The sequence below is a fragment of the Balaenoptera physalus genome (assembly GCF_965194825.1).
Source record: "Balaenoptera physalus genome assembly, chromosome: 2".
Classification (NCBI taxonomy): Eukaryota; Metazoa; Chordata; class Mammalia; order Artiodactyla; family Balaenopteridae; genus Balaenoptera; species Balaenoptera physalus.
In genome coordinates this window covers 85,737,183-85,754,177 of record NC_138883.1, presented here as the reverse complement: position 1 = coordinate 85,754,177, position 16,995 = coordinate 85,737,183, and the positions used below count along the sequence as shown (strand labels likewise).

The window sequence follows — 16,995 nt, the reverse complement described above, 5'->3', positions numbered from 1 at the left end:
TAGGGATTTTTTTTTTTTTTTTAATGTGATGATCCATCTATTTATTTATTTATTTTTGGCTGTGTTGGGTCTTCGTTTCTGTGCGAGGGCTTTCTCTAGTTACGGCAAGTGGGGGCCACTCTTCATCACGGTGCGCGGGCCTCTCACTATCGCGGCCTCTCTTGTTGCGGAGCACAGGCTCCAGACGCGCAGGCTCAGTAATTGTGGCTCACGGGCCTAGTTGCTCCGCGGCATGTGGGATCTTCCCAGACCAGGGCTCGAACCCGTGTCCCTTGCATTGGCAGGCAGACTCTAAACCACTGCGCCTCCAGGGAAGCCCAACCTAGGGGTGTTTGAGAAGTGGAGAAGTGTTGGTCCACTTTGGCCATCTCCAAAAAGGCAATCTGGTCCTTCTGTGTCCCTCTCCGGAGCCATCTCTGGCCATCCTGAGTTTTCTCTGGGGATGAAAAAACGTCTGGGACTAAGAGGTATGACTTTCTTGAGGCATGGGGCCGATGACTTCCAGTAGAGAGTAGGATACAGCCCAGAAAGCACTCTAATCAGTCAGGGGCCCTGGCTCTACCCCCAGCTAGCTCCGTGCCCCTCCCTCAGGCTCCCCTGCTGTGGCTCCATGGGCCTCCACATTGTGCATACAGGTCACTAAGAGGGTGGAACTCTGGCATTTCTGAGATCCCAGCACAGGTCTTGGCCTCATGCTCCAAATTAAGCAGAAACAGGCCCTCTCCCTTGGGACCTGGCCAACAGCAGTTCTGGGAATTTCTGGTCTGAACTTGCCTGCAGAATTCATTTCAGAGTTGAATCACCTCATTTTGGAATGTCATCTTTTCAGTCTCCCAACTCGGGCACTGGGGAGGAGAATGGAGATGACTGGGTCTTGGTTGAGGAAAAGAAATGTATCTCCCAACAGCTCACTGCCCTAGAGATCCTTTCTTCCAGAAACTGTGCCTGTCTTGGCCACCTAGGCGGCTGCGGTCTGCAGAAAAGTGAGCATCACACACCATCTGCAGCCTAAGGCTCACGATGGTCAAAGGGGACCCTCTAAAGCCTTTATCTCTGGTAGCTTAAGGACAGGCAGGCCGGTTTTTACCTGCCCTTATCGATACCACCTGACCATATCCCTACTTCTGTTCCTGGACCATCCAGGTATTTCCACGGATTCAGGAAGGGATCCTGGTTAGAAGCCACAGCGGGGAGTCACGAGTCTGAATTTCTTCAGGATACGGTTGGGCCCTCCTCACCTTTGGACCAGGGCCTAGCGCAGTGTCTGGCACACAGCAGCCTCTCAGTGTTTGGGGAACAAATGAGAGAGGCCCTGAGGGATTAGAAACACCTTTGAGTCCAGATGAAACACTGTGGGGAACCAGAGATTTCCATGTTTCTGCTTAAGAGCTGTGGGGAAGGTGGGACTTGAAAGGTGTTAGTTTGAGTCTCTTCTGATAGCTGGGGGAACCTAGGCCCCTGATGCAGCACTTTCTGGCTCTGCTGTTCCCTGGACCACCTGTGTCTGCATCATCTAAAAGGCTTGTTGGAAGCACGAACACCTGGGTTCTAGCCACACCCTCTAAATCAAATCGTCTGGGGAGTAAGGCTCAGGCATCTATTTTCCATAAGCAGCCCCATGATAACCAGGGGCTAGGTTTGGGAACCAGAGTGCCAGTTCCTCAGCCTCTCTGAGAGGGTCTAAAGTCCCTCCTGCTAGAGGACACGGGGCTCCAGTCACTTCCTGGAGCTCGTCAAACCCCACCTCCAGCCCCAGCTGTGAGTCCTCAGCAGAGCAGCCTGCTCCACCCTCCCCACTCCAGCTACCTGTCAGACCTGAGCCAGCAGCCAGGGCAGCCAGAGGAGCGCAGGCAGGGCTTCCTGCCGGGGGCCGAGCTGCCGGGCCATGCTCTGGGCGCTCTGGCCCAGGTGGCTGACAGGCCAGGCGCTGCCCCTCGTGGGTGCAGTGTTGCTGCAGAAGAGACAGAAGAGGGAACCTCAGCAGAGGCGGTGGCGGGTAAAGTACCTGATCTCCCCTGGGGGTGTGGACAGGAGGAGTCCTGGGCGCACAGTGCCCTGTGGAGACTGGGGCCAGCCCTGGGAATGCATTTTGATCTGGGCCAGGACCGATTTGCTCCAGATTACCTGGTAGAGCTTAGAGAGCTTGGCCAAATAATAATAATCTTGAAGTTAATCACCCCCGGTTAGGAAATGGAAGCCATGTGACAATTGCAGCTGATTGGCTTTTGCCCAGTAGGCCGTAGCCTGGCTGTAGAATGGGGGTTGGGGGTTGAGGGAGTGGGGGGAATGAGGCACTCACTGGGATCGGGAGGAGATAGTCTCACTCCCAGGAAGCTGCCGTCTACTGTTATCTCTCCTGAGCCCAAGCTGCCATCTCCTTAGCGACTCCTCAGACCAGTACCAGCTGGGTGACTCTTGGTTTCCCTTTACCTGCCCGCTCCCTCTTGGGCCGTCTTCCAGCCTTCGTCAGGAGCTAGTGGGTGGGGTCCATCACAGTTTTCTCTTTTTTTTTTTTTAAACCTGGTCATTTTAATTTATTAATTAATTAATTTATTTTTGGCTGTGTTTGGTCTTCGTTTCTGTGCGAGGGCTTTCTCCAGTTGCGGCAAGCGGGGGCCACTCTTCATCGCGGTGCGCGGGCCTCTCACTATTGCGGCCTCTCTTGTTGCGGAGCACAGGCTCCAGACGCGCAGGCTCAGTAGTTGTGGCTCACGGGCCCAGTTGCTCCGCGGCATGTGGGATCTTCCCAGACCAGGGCTCGAACCCGTGTCCCCTGCATTAGCAGGCGGACTCTCAACCACTGCACCACCAGGGAAGCCCCACAGTTTTCTCTTTTGATACTTAATCTTCTTAAGCACATCACTCCAGCTCTCACTTTTGACTCTCAAGCTACAGCCCCAGCCCTGTAGTCAGGGGGGCTGCACCTTCGTGGTGCATAATAAACATAATTAGTAAAAATGGCTACATGTATTAAGCACTTATGCCAGGCAGTTTGTACGACTTCTCATTTAAAACTCGCTACAACCCTGTGAGATTATCATCATACCCCCCACTTTAGAGACGGAGAAACTAAAGCACAGGGAAATCAAGTCTCTTGCCCAAGGCCATTTAGCTAGTCCACAGTGCAGCTTAGATTTCATCCCAGCCTGAATGATTCCAAGGTCAGGTTCATCACCAACACACTCAGCTCCCAGCGCTTGCTCTGTCGAGGCCTCCTGGGTCCCTGGCACAGTGACGTCAGTGACCCTGGGCCAGGTTGCCGCTCTGCGATGGGACAAGGGAAGCCCTAGGTGGGCACCGCGGCAGGGAGGTCAGGCCTCACACCCGGCTTCCTGGAACTGAGTCCCCGGAGTTCTGTCCTTTCAGCGGGAGACACACCCATACTATGACCTCCAGGTGAAGGTGCTGAGGGCCAAAAATATCCGGGGCGCAGACCTGTGTGAGTGACCCCCCAATTTCATGCTTTCTCCCTTCCTTCCCTGGGGCCTCCCCAGAGCTCAGCAGGGGCTGGCCTGAAGCGTGCATGTGTATTTAGAGTGGAGCGTATGAAGGGCTCTCTGGTGAGGGAGCCCGGGCCACAGCCCGGGGCAGGCTGCGGGAGTTGGCGGGGAAGGCAGTGTGCAGACCACTGAGGCTGGCTCGTGCAGGTTGCCAGCCTGGGTGAGCGTGTGAGGCCTGCTGCTGCCACAGGTTACCGTCTGCTCTCTAGGGGTTTCCACGCCAGTGCTCACGCTGGGCGGGAGCTTGTTTCCTGAATCAGGCCCTTTCTGGGAATTACTCAATGGTCTGCGCTGTCACATGACGTTTTGAATTGGCTGCAGCAGGATTTCCATTCAGTTGAATAGGAGGTGTAACTGGTGGCGATGGAGTCAAGGACATGGGCTCTCCCGCATCTCCGCACCCCACCCTGCTATGCGGGCAGCCTCCTCTCTCTCCTCTGCCCCTTCCTGTCCAGCCCCAGTCTCCTCCGGGCAACCTTTCCAGCCATAAGAGCTAGAGGCTGAGGACCCCTCCCCGTCCCGCCTCCAGTGTCCAAAGCCGACTGCTACGTGCAGCTGTGCCTGCACACGGCGTCCCCCAGCCCCGCCCAGACAAGGGTGGTAGCCAACTGCCGGGAGCCCGAATGGAACGAAACCTTCCACTACCGGCTCCACGGCGCCGTGAAGGTGAAGGTCGGCCAGGGGCTGGGGCTGGGGCTGCGGAGGGAGGGGGCCCCTCCCAGGTGCCTGCCCTCCGCCCTGCCTCAGGCCAGCCCTGCCTCCTGCCCCTGCCCCCAGAACGTCCTGGAACTCACCCTCTATGACAAGGACGTCCTGGACAATGACCAGCTCTCCCAGCTGCTGTTCGACCTGAGGAGCCTCAAGCCCCACCAACCGCACAGACACACCTTCTCACTCAGCCACCAGGTGAGCGGTTCCGCCTGCGCCAGCAACGAGCCCAGTCCCGGGAGAAGAGGCCCCGGCACAGGGGGGCTCCCGATCAGCACAGGCCCAGCCTCCAAGACAGACCCTCCTCCACCCTGCAGCAGTGACCCCACAGAGCTTTCCCGCGAGCACTCCTTCCCTGAGGGAAGCCAACACGTGGGCTCCTTGAAGGCAGGGGCTTTGTGTGTCTCGGTCACTGCTGAATCCTCAGTGTCTAGAACAGCGCCTGTCCACAGCCTTGAACAGATGGAGCTCCTCGTGGCGGTGTCGCTACCCTGTCCTGTGCCCACGAGCAGCCACAACATCAGTCTGGCCTTCTAGTCGCTGGAGCTGAGTAGAACCGGGGGTGGGAGGGGAAGGTCCTGAGGCTCTGGAACCTCTTTGAAAACTGGTGCTCCCTTGCTCCCTCCGTGTAGGATTCACAAGAGCTGCAGGTGGAATTTGTTTTGGAGGACAGGTGAGTCCAGGTGGAGCCTGTACCCTCCCATTTACTCTGAGACCCACCCAAAGCTCCCAGCTGTCAGTCACCAGGTCCTGCGTTGGCCTGGCCTGAGAGGGGAGGTCCTGGCCTTGATGCCCACCCCTAACCCCAAACCTGCCATGCTCCCAGGCTCTTCCAGCTGCTTTGGTTACATTATTATAGTAATAGCCATCTTGAGGGATTCAGGCGTCCCATGAGCCCCTCATCCTTTGTAGCCAGGTGCCGGCGTCTGAAGTCATCACCAATGGGGTCCTGGTGGTGAGTAGGGGTGGCCAGCTTGGGGCTGCCCAGGGCTGGGGGGCGGGGGATTGGGGAGTCCACGACTGAGCCCATCATGCCCACTTGCCTGAAGGACACTCAACCCCTCCTCAGAGGGGAGATGTGCTGTGGAGGCACCTCCAGGGACAAGGGGGTCCCTTGCCTCCCACCTGATGGAATAGCCCAGAAGCCAGGCTTTCCACCTGTGCACAGCACACTGCTCACCTGGCTTCTGAGTCTGCCAAGGATCCACCGTCAGGGCCCCTCATCTCCTCCCCCTTTCCCACCAGGGACCACTTCCTCTGAGTCCTGGGAGGGGGGCTGTGACAGAAGACCCCTGCTCGTAAGGCACAGGCCCTGGGAAGGATGTTAGCTCGACCCTGCCCCAGATACCCTTCCCTCCCTCCATCCTGGTTCAGGCCCTGTGCAGGGCCCTGTGGACTGTCTGGCTCCCACAGGCCTCTGCTTTCCTCAGGCTCAGCCCTGTCTGAGAATCCAGGGCACCCTCAGTGGAGATGGGACGGCCCCACATCAAGAGTATGGTGAGTCTGGTCAGTGGCCTTGGGTCTTGCCTTCTCTCCTGGGGGATTGGGGGCTGCTGGTTTCAAGAAGATGGGTCTGGGGCAGGAAGTTCTTAATTTTTCACTGCTGAAAGCTGACCAAGGATGACATGGATTGCCTCCAGAAGCAGTAAATTTCTGTCCCTAGAAGTATTCCAGGCACAGAGGCTGTATCGGTTCAACTACTGCTGTACAAAAGACACCCACAAAATCTCAGTGGCAGACACATCTGGTGGTCAGCTGGGGCATGGCTGATCTAGGCTGGGCTTGGCGGAGTGACCTGGCTCTGCTCCCATGTCCCTCATCCACCTCCTGTGACCAGCGGACAAGCCTGGGCATATTCTTAAGACATTGGCAGAGGTGCAAGAGCGCATGGCCAGATGAGCAAGTGCTTTTCGAGCCTTTGGTCACATCACAGCCCTCACTAACATTTTGTTCGCCAAAACAAGCACAAGGCTGACTCTAAGTTGGAGGGCAAGAAATATAGCCAGCCTCTTTAGTGAGAGGAGCCAAGGCCACATGGCAAACAGTGAGAACTCCAGAAGTGAAGAACTGGGGCCATCGCAGACTGCCACTGGGGACAGCCACTCGGGAGGGGTTCCAGCTTTGGGAGGGGAGCGGAGGCTGCGTGACAGCTAAGGTCCTCTCCGACACTGGGAGTCTGAGCCAACGGGCTGAGTCGTGCCCAGGTAACATGGCGTACTTACTGTGAGTCAGGCACTGGCCTAAGCATTTTACAGTGTTTTATCTTTTAATCCTCATAACAGCCTCGTAACGTAGGTACCGTCATTATCCTCCTTTAATTCATGAGACCGAGGCTCAAAGAAGAAACTTTGTTAAGGTCACACAGCCAGTAAGCGGTAGAGCCAGGTCCAGGCCCAGGTCTGTGACACCCGGGGCCCATCTGCTCTCCCCGCCACAGCTTCTGTTGTTTCTGACTGTGAACAGCCCTTATCAATCTCAGTCTGTAAAACATGATGTGAGAGAAGGATCACTTTCCTTATTTTCTCTAATTCCCTCCCACCCCTGGTCATGTCAAGTCCCCAGGTCTCATTTAGTGCTAAGGAGGGCACGTAGGGAGAGGGATTCCATTTGGATGTCGGTTCCTGAGGCGTTAGGGGCTCTTTCGTGGGTCTGTCTGGGGTCCCCTCTTCCCGGGTGTCATGTGTAGCCATTTCTCTCTGGGGTCTTGCCTGCTCTCCAGAAAGCTGCAGGAACAGGGCAGGCCCCGCTGCTCTGGCCTCTCTCTGCCTCCCCCCAGCTGGCCTCACCTAGCCGGCGCTGGCTCTCCTCCGCTTCCCCAAGCCTACCCTCTCTGTGCCACGAACCCACTTCTTCCTTTTACATCCCCTGCAAACCCTCTATGTTCTCCCAAGGGCTTATGCTTTGGAAACAACATGCAGCCTGTTTGCTTTCTCTCTGGCCACAAACCTCCCCCAGGGCAATGAGCACGGGGCTTGAATGGAGCAAGAGAGGGGGAACTACCAGTTGAAAACTGGTAATTAATGTAATAATATATGATCGTTATAATATGGTAATTATAGAATTATATTTTATATACTTTATATAATAATCTCAAAATCCCCAGCCCCATAAGCTCCGGACAGGGGCCCTTCCCTGAGCGCTGTGTGTGCCGCCCCCATCCCAGGCCCCCAGTTCTGACCAGAGCAGGTTATAGGACCCCGAGTGTCCTTCACGATGTCTGTAGGGCCCATTGCCAGAGAGTGAGCAGGGCGATGAGCTGGCACTTCCAAGGGGAAGGAAAGGGGAGCTGCTGCTCGGCGTGCCACCATCACGGGCCACACACATCCCACTCTCACCCCCACACCTGGCACTCACCTAGGCCCTCTGCTCCCAGGCTCCAGGCAGATTCGGCTGGCAGTGCCCGGGGCCCACGAGAAGCCCCAGCTCTTGCCCCTGCAGCCTCCCCTGCAGGCAGACCTCCCCGCCACGTTTACCTTCCACGCGAACCCAGTGCTCAGTTCCAGGCTGGAGGTGGAGCTGAGAGAGAAGCTCACGGTCCTGCAGGTGAGTGACGGAGCCTGGGAAGGGGCAGACGACAGAATCCATCCGGCCTGGACGAGGCCCCTTTCCCTGGGTGTTTTCTTCTCTGCAGAACGGCCCAAGTGCTGAGCTGGAGGTCCAGATCAGCAAGCTGGGCGAGGGGGACATCCTGCTCTCCTCTCTGGCCCTCGGTCAGGAGCAGCAGCATGTCGTGGCCCTGGGGGAGGTAAGGCTCTGTCTGGGTGCCTGAGGGGCCCCTGCCTGCTCTGTGACCCCCACAAAAGGTCTGGGGGAGGGGGCCCGCGAGGGGGTCAAGATCAGGCCAGCTATGGTGTCCACACCTGGGCCGTAATTACCAGAGCAACCGGGGCTACAAATGCGAGTCCCACTCAGTGCGCTCAGGGATGGGCTGCTGTCTCTTCCAGGACCAGGAGGTGGCTATGAGTGTGAAGGCAGAAGTGAGGTGAGCGGTGCGGAGACTCTTCTGCCTACGGCTCGGCGGGCGTTGGGGGTGACTGGGTCCCGTGGGATCTTTCTGGGAGGTTCCACGGAGTGTGCATCTGTCTGCTCCCGTGAAAATGGGTTCGGCCGGAGGCTCTCCTCCACTGAACAGTCACCCAGTACCCCACCCCCACCCCCTCTGAGGCAGCTCTGGGGACCTGGACCTGCGTCTTGGCTTTGACCTCTGTGATGGGGAACAGGAGTTTCTGGATAAGAGGAAGCACGTCGTGTCCAAGGCCCTCCAGCAGGTGCTGGGATTGAGCCAGGCTCCCGACAGTAACCAGGTATGGAATGGAGGAGCCAGACACCAGAGTTGCTGGGACCAAATCCAACCTCTTCCTTGAGAGGACTGTGTGTCTAAGAGGTGACAGGGAGCGTTGAGGAAGTGTGGGGACCAGAGGAAGAGGGGGCAGGCCTGTGTGCCTGAGCTGATGGGCACACTCGGGAGAGTCAGGACCCCATATGAACGAGGGCTGAACGGCCCCAGCCAAGGGGGGTGTATTAGTCTGCTCAGGCTGCCATAACAGAACGCCACAGACTGGGTGGCTCAAACAACAGACACTTATTTTCTCACGTGGAGGCTGGAAGTTCAAGATCAAGGTGCCATCAGGGTTGGTATCTGACGAGACCTCTTCCTGACTTGTAGACGGCCACCTTCTTGTTGTGTCCTCACACGAACTTTCCTCTGTGCACGTGCAGGGGTTTGTGGGACTCTCTCTCTCTCTTCCTCTTCTTACAAGGACACCAGTCCTATGGGACTAAGGCCCCACCCTTATGACCTCACATAACCTATATTACCTCCGTATAGGCCCTTTCTCCAAAGAGAGTCACATGGGGGCTTCCACATATGAATTTGGGGAGGACACAATTCAGTCCATAACAGGACAAAGGGATTGGGAAGTGGAGGCAGGAGGAAAGGCAGTGCTGAGGGGGAGACCTGTGGTAAATCAGGAACAGGCTGGTGGCTTCCTTCTGGCTGCAAATGTACAAGGAGACCTAGCCTGTGCCCAGTGCTGACAAGCTGAGCAAGCCTACTGCTCATCTGGTAATGCCTGCTCTGTGCCCCATCTCCGCTCTGTGGGTGGAGGGTAGAGAGGGCACAGACCTGCCTTCAGGGAGCTCTGTCTCCTCCAGAGCTCTGGAGGGACAGTGACCTTGCAGGGCAGTGGCCAGGGAGCATTTTTTTCAGGACAGGGGAAGAAAGGAAGCACAGGGAAAGGGACCGGAAGTCTGGGGTGGAATGAACCACACCTTCATAGAAAAGCTGAGCAGCCCAAAAGCTTCTAGTCTGATCCCACCAGGCACCTCTGATCCTGAAGAGACATCTGGGGACCTCCCGTGTCTGGGGCAGGTCAGGCTGCCTGCTGGTCTTCGTCACTTCAGTTCTGTGGTTCTCAGCTGGGAGCAATCTCATCCCCCCACTCACCTAGGGGACATTTGTCACTGTCTAGAGACATTGCCACAACTAGGGGAGGGGAGAGGGATGCTACAGGCATCTGCCAGGTGAAGGCCAGGAATGCTGCCAAACGTCCTATAACACACAGGACAGTTCCTCACAGTAAAGAATTATCTGGTCCAAAATTACCAACAGTGCCGAGGTTGAGAAACCCTGCTTTAGCTGTTTTGAGTGAATCCAATATACCTCCCAGGTACATACTTTCCTGATATAATGTTAAGAGCCATCTCTGAGGTTATACTGCTTCAGTCTGACAGCCTATTACTTACTGATGGTATGGTTGTGGGCACATTATCTAACCTTCCTGTGCCTCAGTTTCCTCACCTGTAAAGTGGGGATGCCATTGGGTTTCTTTGAAGATTGAAAGAGATCATACAAGTTGGGCTCTTAGACCAATATCTGATATGCTAAGCAATAATATATGAACAATAGTGGGGGTAGATGTTATCATGATTATTATTGTGCCCAGGTGCCTGTGGTGGCTGTGCTGGCTTCGGGAGGTGGAACCCGAGCCATGTCTTCCCTCTATGGCAGCCTGGCCGGGCTACAGGACCTCGGCGTCCTGGACACTGTGACCTATCTGAGCGGAGTCTCTGGGTCCACCTGGTAAGTGAGGTAGGGGCAGGGCAAGAAAAAGGAGAGCCCTGAAGAGGCAGAGGTATGACCTGGTGATCTGGTGGGGAGGGGCGGGGATCCAAAGGGGTCAGGAAGGGCAGGAAGGGACTGAGTGCCCAGGGCCCTCTGAGTGGGTGGTGCAGGCCAGTGGGTGCAAGGGATGGGGGAGGAGGGGTGACTCAGAGACACCTGTATCCCTGTCTCCCCTTACTGTGCTCCCACGCTCCTAATTCCCTCCATGCCCAGGTGCATCTCCACACTCTACAAGGACCCAGCCTGGTCCCAGGTGGCCTTGCAGGGCCCTATTGAGCGTGCCCAGGCTCGGGTCTGCAGCAGTAAGATGGGGGCAATGTCCATGGAACGCCTGCAGTACTATGCCCAGGAACTGGGGATCCGGGAAAGCAGTGGCCACAGCGCTTCCCTCATCGACCTCTGGGGGCTTCTCGTTGAATATTTCCTATACCAGGAGGTAAGAGAAGAGCAGGTGATAGATGAACGTGGCTCCTGTCCACCCTGCCCCACCAGCACTTAGTTCTGCCTTACCCACTAGGCTACGATCTGAGCTTTGCAAAGCTATCCTTTAGGTCTGAGCTCCCTGGGGGCAAGGGGTGGGATCTCTGGGTGGCCTGACACGCTTCATCTCACCTTGGCTCTAACCCCTGGGAGGGAGAGGCTGGTCTGCTGTTCTCAGGTCTGTCTGCATATTAGAATCACCCGTACAGCTTTCCAAAAGCACCATGCCTAAGTCTCACTTCCAGAGATACTGGTTTTGGTTGGTGAGGGGTCGAGCCCTAGCTCAAGTGTGCTTTGAAAGTGTCCCAAATGATTCTAACCTCCTGCTGAGGCAGAATGCCACTCCAGCCTGATGGCCAAGCAGGCATGATGCACGCCACCTGGTGGCTTCTCCTAGAACTGCAGGCCCAGCATGCATCGGGAGATGAGGTTAGAGCTGAGCAAGGTTCTCAGCCCTGGGGGGCCTGCGGGGCCTGGCCCACTGGTGTGTGGCTATCTGTTATGAATGTGATGTCTAAGAAAAGAATACATGTTTTCTAGTGATTCACTTTTTCAAAGAAAGTAGATTTGATTTTCAGTTATTCCTTTAAAAATGTCACTTGACTCCCTTGGGTTCTAATAGGCTTTCTTGAATGGGAAGGAAGGGGGGAGGGTGTTCCCAAAGCCCCTGGAATTGCACGAACCCCATGTGGCCTCACCTCTGCTGCAGCCCAAAGCCTGTCCCTTAGAGAGCTGTCTCTAGAGCCCTGGCCTTAGCAACCAAAGTCTCATGGGCACGCCACACCTGCAGGGTGCCGAGCCTCAGGCCGTGGGGATGGGGAAAGGGAACTCCCCAAAGGCCAAGTGGACTCCCTTCTTTCCTGACCAGGAAAATCCTGCCAAGCTGTCTGACCAGCAGGAGGCGGTCAGCCAGGGCCAGAACCCTTACCCCATCTACGCCAGTGTCAACGTCCGCGGCAACATCAGTGGGGAAGACTTTGCAGGTGCCCGGGTGTGGGGACCTAGGAAGCAGGTGGGAGCAATGGTCGGTGTGAGGATGTAGAGGCCAGGGCTGTCAGGGTGGGAGCCTTGGAGCACAGTGGGCTTGCTGCCTCCTGCTCAGGCGCAAGGACTCGGGGGAAGTGTGGGGTCCTGGTGGGAAGCCCCTGGTGACATTCCCTTCTCTTTGCACCCCCAGAGTGGTGCGAGTTCACCCCCCACGAGGTCGGCTTACCCAAGTATGGCGCTTATGTTCCCACTGAGCTCTTTAGCTCAGAGTTCTTCATGGGGCGACTGCTGCAGCTCCGCCCCGAGCCCCGGATTTGCTACCTGCAGGGTGAGTCTAGGCCGGAGGGCTGGGGACATGGGGACAGGGCAGGCGCCGGGCCCTGAGTTGGTGGCGCCGGTGGAGGACTTGTGAGGGCCGTGGGCTTTGCCTTTCTCCTTAGGTATATGGGGCAGCGCCTTTGCAGCCAGCCTGGATGAGGTCTTCCTGAAGACCGCCGGCTCGGGCCTCGGCTTCCTCCAGAGGTGCAGAAGCAGTGTAAACATCACAGGTGAGGGCAGAGAGCCTGCTCCCCCAAACCTCCCCCCGCTCCCCGCCAGCCCCCACAATACCTCCTTCCAGCAAAAGTACCCTGGCAGAGGCATGAGGAAAGAGGGAGGGGCAGTGAAGGACTTGGATGTCCTATTCGGTTCAGAGAAATATTGAGAAAATGACTTGAAGCTTAGGGTCTCTGGATGCCCAGAGGTCTACAGAGAGGCTAAGGGGTGGGAAGCCCATGTCAGAAAACCTAGTGGGAGTTGTGAGTGCTCCGTGATAAACCTGTGCCTTTAATTCTCCTCTTGGGCTCCCATTAGATCAACTCAGCCCAGGGCCACTGGGTATCTGGTTGACATTCTGTCCCCCCACCTCAGAGCTCCCCTTCAGTCCGCTCCTTAAATGACCCATGAGCTCCCTGCTGTGTAGAATACCTTTCCCACTTTTCTTCACTGGGTAACTTTTGCTCAGTTCTTAAAGTTCAGCACAGACATCATTTTGTCAGGGGGCGTCTCTGTTCCAGTCCATCCCTCCAGGCTGATCGAGGGTCTGACCACCAAGGTTCCCTAGAACCGTAGGCACATCCCATGTTGTCCTTACCTCGGGACACTGTCACCACTTATTACCTCATTAGATTCTCCCCTAAGTAGTCCGTGAGCCCTGGAGGGCCAGTGTCAGGCCCTGTTCACCTCTGCATCCCCGTGCCCAGCACAGTGGCCGCCACAGCACGTGGTAACCGTTCAGTGGGTGTTTAATGGGTGAAATTCTGATTGGAAGTTGCATATGCAACTTTAAGGGTAGGTGATGTTGTTTAATACATGCAATGTCAACTTTCAACTTTTTTAATATGTGCATGTCAACTTTCAAAACGTGGGGAACATGAAAGAAAAAGTCATTTAAAAGGGGTTCGGGGAAGCAGTGGTCAGAGACCCGGGAGGCGGGGTGGGGAAGGAGGAGAGACATGGGGAGGAGACAGAGGGGCTCCCCTGAGATGTGAGGACCGCTGGACAAAGGAGGGCTTCTCACGATATTTCACCGTCCCACCTCCACCTAGACGACTGCCAGAAGCTCCAGCTGCACGACCCAGAGAGGCTGCAAACCAGGCTCTTCACCCTCCAAGGGCCCTTCTCCCAGGCTGTGCTGGGCATATTCACCTACCGCTTTACCTCAGCCCAGAACTCGAACTTCACCAAGGGCCTCTGCCTGCACAAGGACTATGTGTCTGACAGGGAGTTTTTGGCCTGGAAAGGTGGGTGCTGCTCTGGGCGGGGTCCCACCTGTTGCCTGTGCCTCTGGCTCCCTGGGGCCAGCGCTGCTTTTTGACCTGGGGGCTGGGGGGGCTCCTGCTGCCCAGGGGCTAGTGGGGGAAGGACTGTGATGATCGTGCTGGAAGGCAGGCCGGGGGCTGCGGTGGGAGACCCCGTGGCTGTAGGGAGAGGAGAGCTCTCAACAGAGGGGCATTCCCAGTGCGAAGAGAAGAGGGCTGCTGGAGAGAGCAAGCATTTGTCTCTGTGCAGATTCGCACCCGGATGCCTTCCCCAACCAGCTCACTCCCATGCGGGACTGTCTGTACCTGGTGGACGGAGGCTTTGCCATCAATTCTCCGTTCCCGCTGAGCCTGCAGCCGCAGAGAGCCGTGGACCTCATTCTGTCCTTCGACTACTCCCTGGACGCCCCTTTTGAGGTACGGTGCGGGGTTGGGGGTCCTTGCTAAGGCAGACTGGCTGGGTGTTCGGGGATCGCCCTTCAAGAAGGGCCTGGGTGCTGAGCTGTGGGCAGGCACCTTGTGAACACCGCTAGCAGCATTGGTCTCCCCAGCTGGAAGAGGAGGATTGCTGAGGTGATGGGGGAGCGTGGGATTCAGGAGAGGAGGCCAAAGGGAGTCCTCAGGAGCCTTTATCCCGGTGAAGAGAAGACCCCTGTTCTGGACCCTGCTGTTCCTGATAGGATTCCTTGCTCCTATCTGGGCCTGGGTTCAGGTTTGCTGTCCCTTTGTTACTATGGTAACAACAGAGCCATCAGGGTCCCTCCAGGGAGTCTCTGTCAGCGGCTCCCTCAAGGCTTGTGGGGTGACGGACAGGTTGCACACCCGGATGCGGGTTCTCTTCTTGCTGCCTGTAGTCACTCGGCTACTGGGAGACGGGGCTGGCGTTGAAGCCTGGGCCAGCGTGAGTCCAGGGCGCCTCAGGCAGGGCCGGAAGCTCACAGGGCCGGGTGTCTGCCCAGGTCTTACAGATGACAGAGAAGTACTGCCTGGACCGAGGCATCTCCTTCCCCAGCACTGAGGTGCCCCCTGAGGACTTGAAGGACCCCCGTGAATGCTACCTGTTTGCCAAGGCCGAGGACCTGCGCTCACCCATCGTGCTGCACTTCCCCCTGGTCAACCGTACCTTCCGCACACACCTGGCCCCAGGTGAGGGGAAGGTCTGGGTCTGGCCCACGGAGCCCCGGGGTGGTGATGGGGTGCTGGACCCAGGACCGTGTACCTCCTGGAGGCCCCCAGCTGACCACTGCTTCCTGGACTCAGCATGCACACTGGCCCGGCTCCTGCCGGTGGGCGAGAGAGCTGAGATGTGGCCCCAAGCAGAGCCCACAGACCAGCCAGATGCTCTAGGGAAGGGGCGCTTCTGGACTGGCAGCTCCTAGCCACAGAGTGCCCTAGCCCGGCCTCTCTCCCCGTCCCGCTGCAGGTGTGGAACGACAAACGGATGAGGAGAAAGCCTGCGGGGACTTTGTCATCAGTGGGCCAGACACCCCCTATGGCATGATGAACTTCACCTACGAGCCCCAGGAGTTTGAGCGGCTGGTGGCCCTGAGTCGATACAACGTTCTGAACAACGTGGAGACTGTGCGGCAGGCCCTCCGGCTGGCTCTGGACCAGCGACAGGCTAGGGACAGGGCTGGAGGCTGACCCGGCTGGAGTCGGGGGACTGGGACAGAGGAGGGACTGTGGGCGCCGGACCAGGGCTTGGTAGAGGGAGGGGTGGTGGACCCTGTGGGATGATATCCCCTCTTGGCTGGGCTCCAGCTGGTGGGTCCCCCTGCTAATTACTCATCTTCGCTCTTTAAACTTGGGTCACATTCTCTTATCAGGGGTACAGCTGCCACCTCGTGCAAATAGTCTCACCCTTCCCAGAAGCTAAATGGGTGTGTCTAGAGGGCGTATCCATTTATCAGGGGCGGAGTGAACGTGAACCTGCGTGTGTGTACCTGTTCCTAGCGGGGACCTGTCAGCTGCCAGGGATGGGCAGAGGTAGAGGAAGCCTGGCTGGGAACTCAGAGGCCCGGGTTCCTGCCTTTTCCACAGATGTACCCGCGCCACCTGGGGGATCTGTTTATCATTTCTCTGACCCACCCGGGACCTTCCAAATATCTGGAGCCTCTCCAGCATGGGCAGATTTTAGGTGTGTGGAAAGGAGATCCACCCAGACTGGGCTTAGTGTGGAGGTCTTCAGGCCCTCTCCCTCTGGCTAGGGCCTCTTCGACCTCTTCTCACCCAAACCCCACCCAGCGCTGAGCCGCCTGGGGCCCTTCAGTGGCCCGGCTGCCATACTCACTACTCACTCGACACTCCCCTCTGCCAGGAGTGCTCCCTTTGGCTACAGCCCCTCCCTCAATCTCTCTCTCTGTCTCTCTGTCTCTCTCTCTCTCACACACACACACACACACACATGCATGCTCTCCAGGGCCAAAGTCACAATTCCTCTTCTAATCAGGGAACTTATGTGACAAAGCCTCACCCATCCTGACTCTGGGAAGAAGGCCCTAGTTCTGGCTCCCAGCTGGGAGGAAGGTGTCTAGATCCTAGCCTGTGCTCCCCAGCCTGGCCTGGGACCCCAGGCCTCCAGCTGGACATGAACCGGGCGGGCTGTGGGAGCTGGGCCTCAAAAGGGCCAGTGCTTTTGGCTGGCATGGGGTCGGGGTAGCTTGGTTCTCTCATGCTTGCTCACTGGGGACAATTGCTCTTGAGATAGGCTATCTGGCTAGCTGGTGTTTACACATCTTTTATGACTCTTTATTCTTTGACCTGCTGTCTTCCTTTTGGGTTTATCTTTCTTTTTGCTGGAGTGCAAAATTGAATAGTTCTATAGTGGAGGATCTGTGGAATGTAAACCTTCTGAGTCCTGATATGTCTGGAATTGTCTTTTCTTGCCCTGACTTATAATAGTCTGGATTAGGGTAGAATTCTTGGTTCAGGCTTACATCTACTCAGATTTTAATGCCTCTTTGCATTGCATATTGCCAATGGGCAGCCTGATGTCAGCTGAATTCTCATCCCATTGTAGGTAATTTATCTTTACCTAATTTTTAAGGTTTTCTCTTTGTCTTCGATTTTCAAAAGTTTCACTATGATTTTTCTAAAGTGGGAACTTAAAAAAAATCAGTGACCTCTTTCGATTTCGAGATTCATGTCTTTTTGAAGCTCTAAGAAATTATCTACCAATTGTATCAAAACACTACTCTTCTTCATTCTCTCTTTCTGGATTCCTATTAAATGGATATTGAAATGTATGAATTGATCCTCTGTATCCCTAAACTTTCCTTTTACACATTCTGTTTTTTTCATTTGTGCTGCATTCTGGGGATTTTCTTTGCATGATATTTTTGTTCACAAATATATACTCCACCTGTGTCCAGCCTGCTTCTCTATCCATCTTTTGGGG

The 16,995-nt window shown here is 56.3% G+C and overlaps 1 protein-coding gene across 2 annotated transcripts; it reads left to right on the top strand.

The window, feature by feature from the left end:
- The first annotated feature begins 1,806 nt into the window (after nt 1–1,806).
- PLA2G4F (phospholipase A2 group IVF) lies at nt 1,807–16,843 on the top strand. 2 transcript variants are annotated; one of them, XM_082453089.1, is made up of 20 exons: nt 1,807–1,996; nt 3,367–3,439; nt 4,030–4,166; nt 4,278–4,406; nt 4,841–4,881; nt 5,121–5,163; nt 5,639–5,705; nt 7,582–7,751; nt 7,840–7,953; nt 8,153–8,190; nt 8,377–8,512; nt 10,154–10,290; nt 10,546–10,768; nt 11,681–11,795; nt 11,990–12,127; nt 12,240–12,347; nt 13,386–13,580; nt 13,849–14,015; nt 14,567–14,744; nt 15,022–16,843. In XM_082453089.1, the coding sequence occupies exons 1-20, from the start codon at nt 1,886–1,888 to the stop codon at nt 15,240–15,242; spliced, it is 2,541 nt and encodes an 846-aa protein (XP_082309215.1). In that variant the 5' UTR covers nt 1,807–1,885; the 3' UTR covers nt 15,243–16,843. The 2 variants fall into 2 exon arrangements, with proteins under 2 accessions (XP_082309215.1, XP_082309214.1); XM_082453088.1 differs by having other exon boundaries at nt 14,558–14,744.
- The last annotated feature ends 152 nt before the right edge of the window (nt 16,844–16,995 follow it).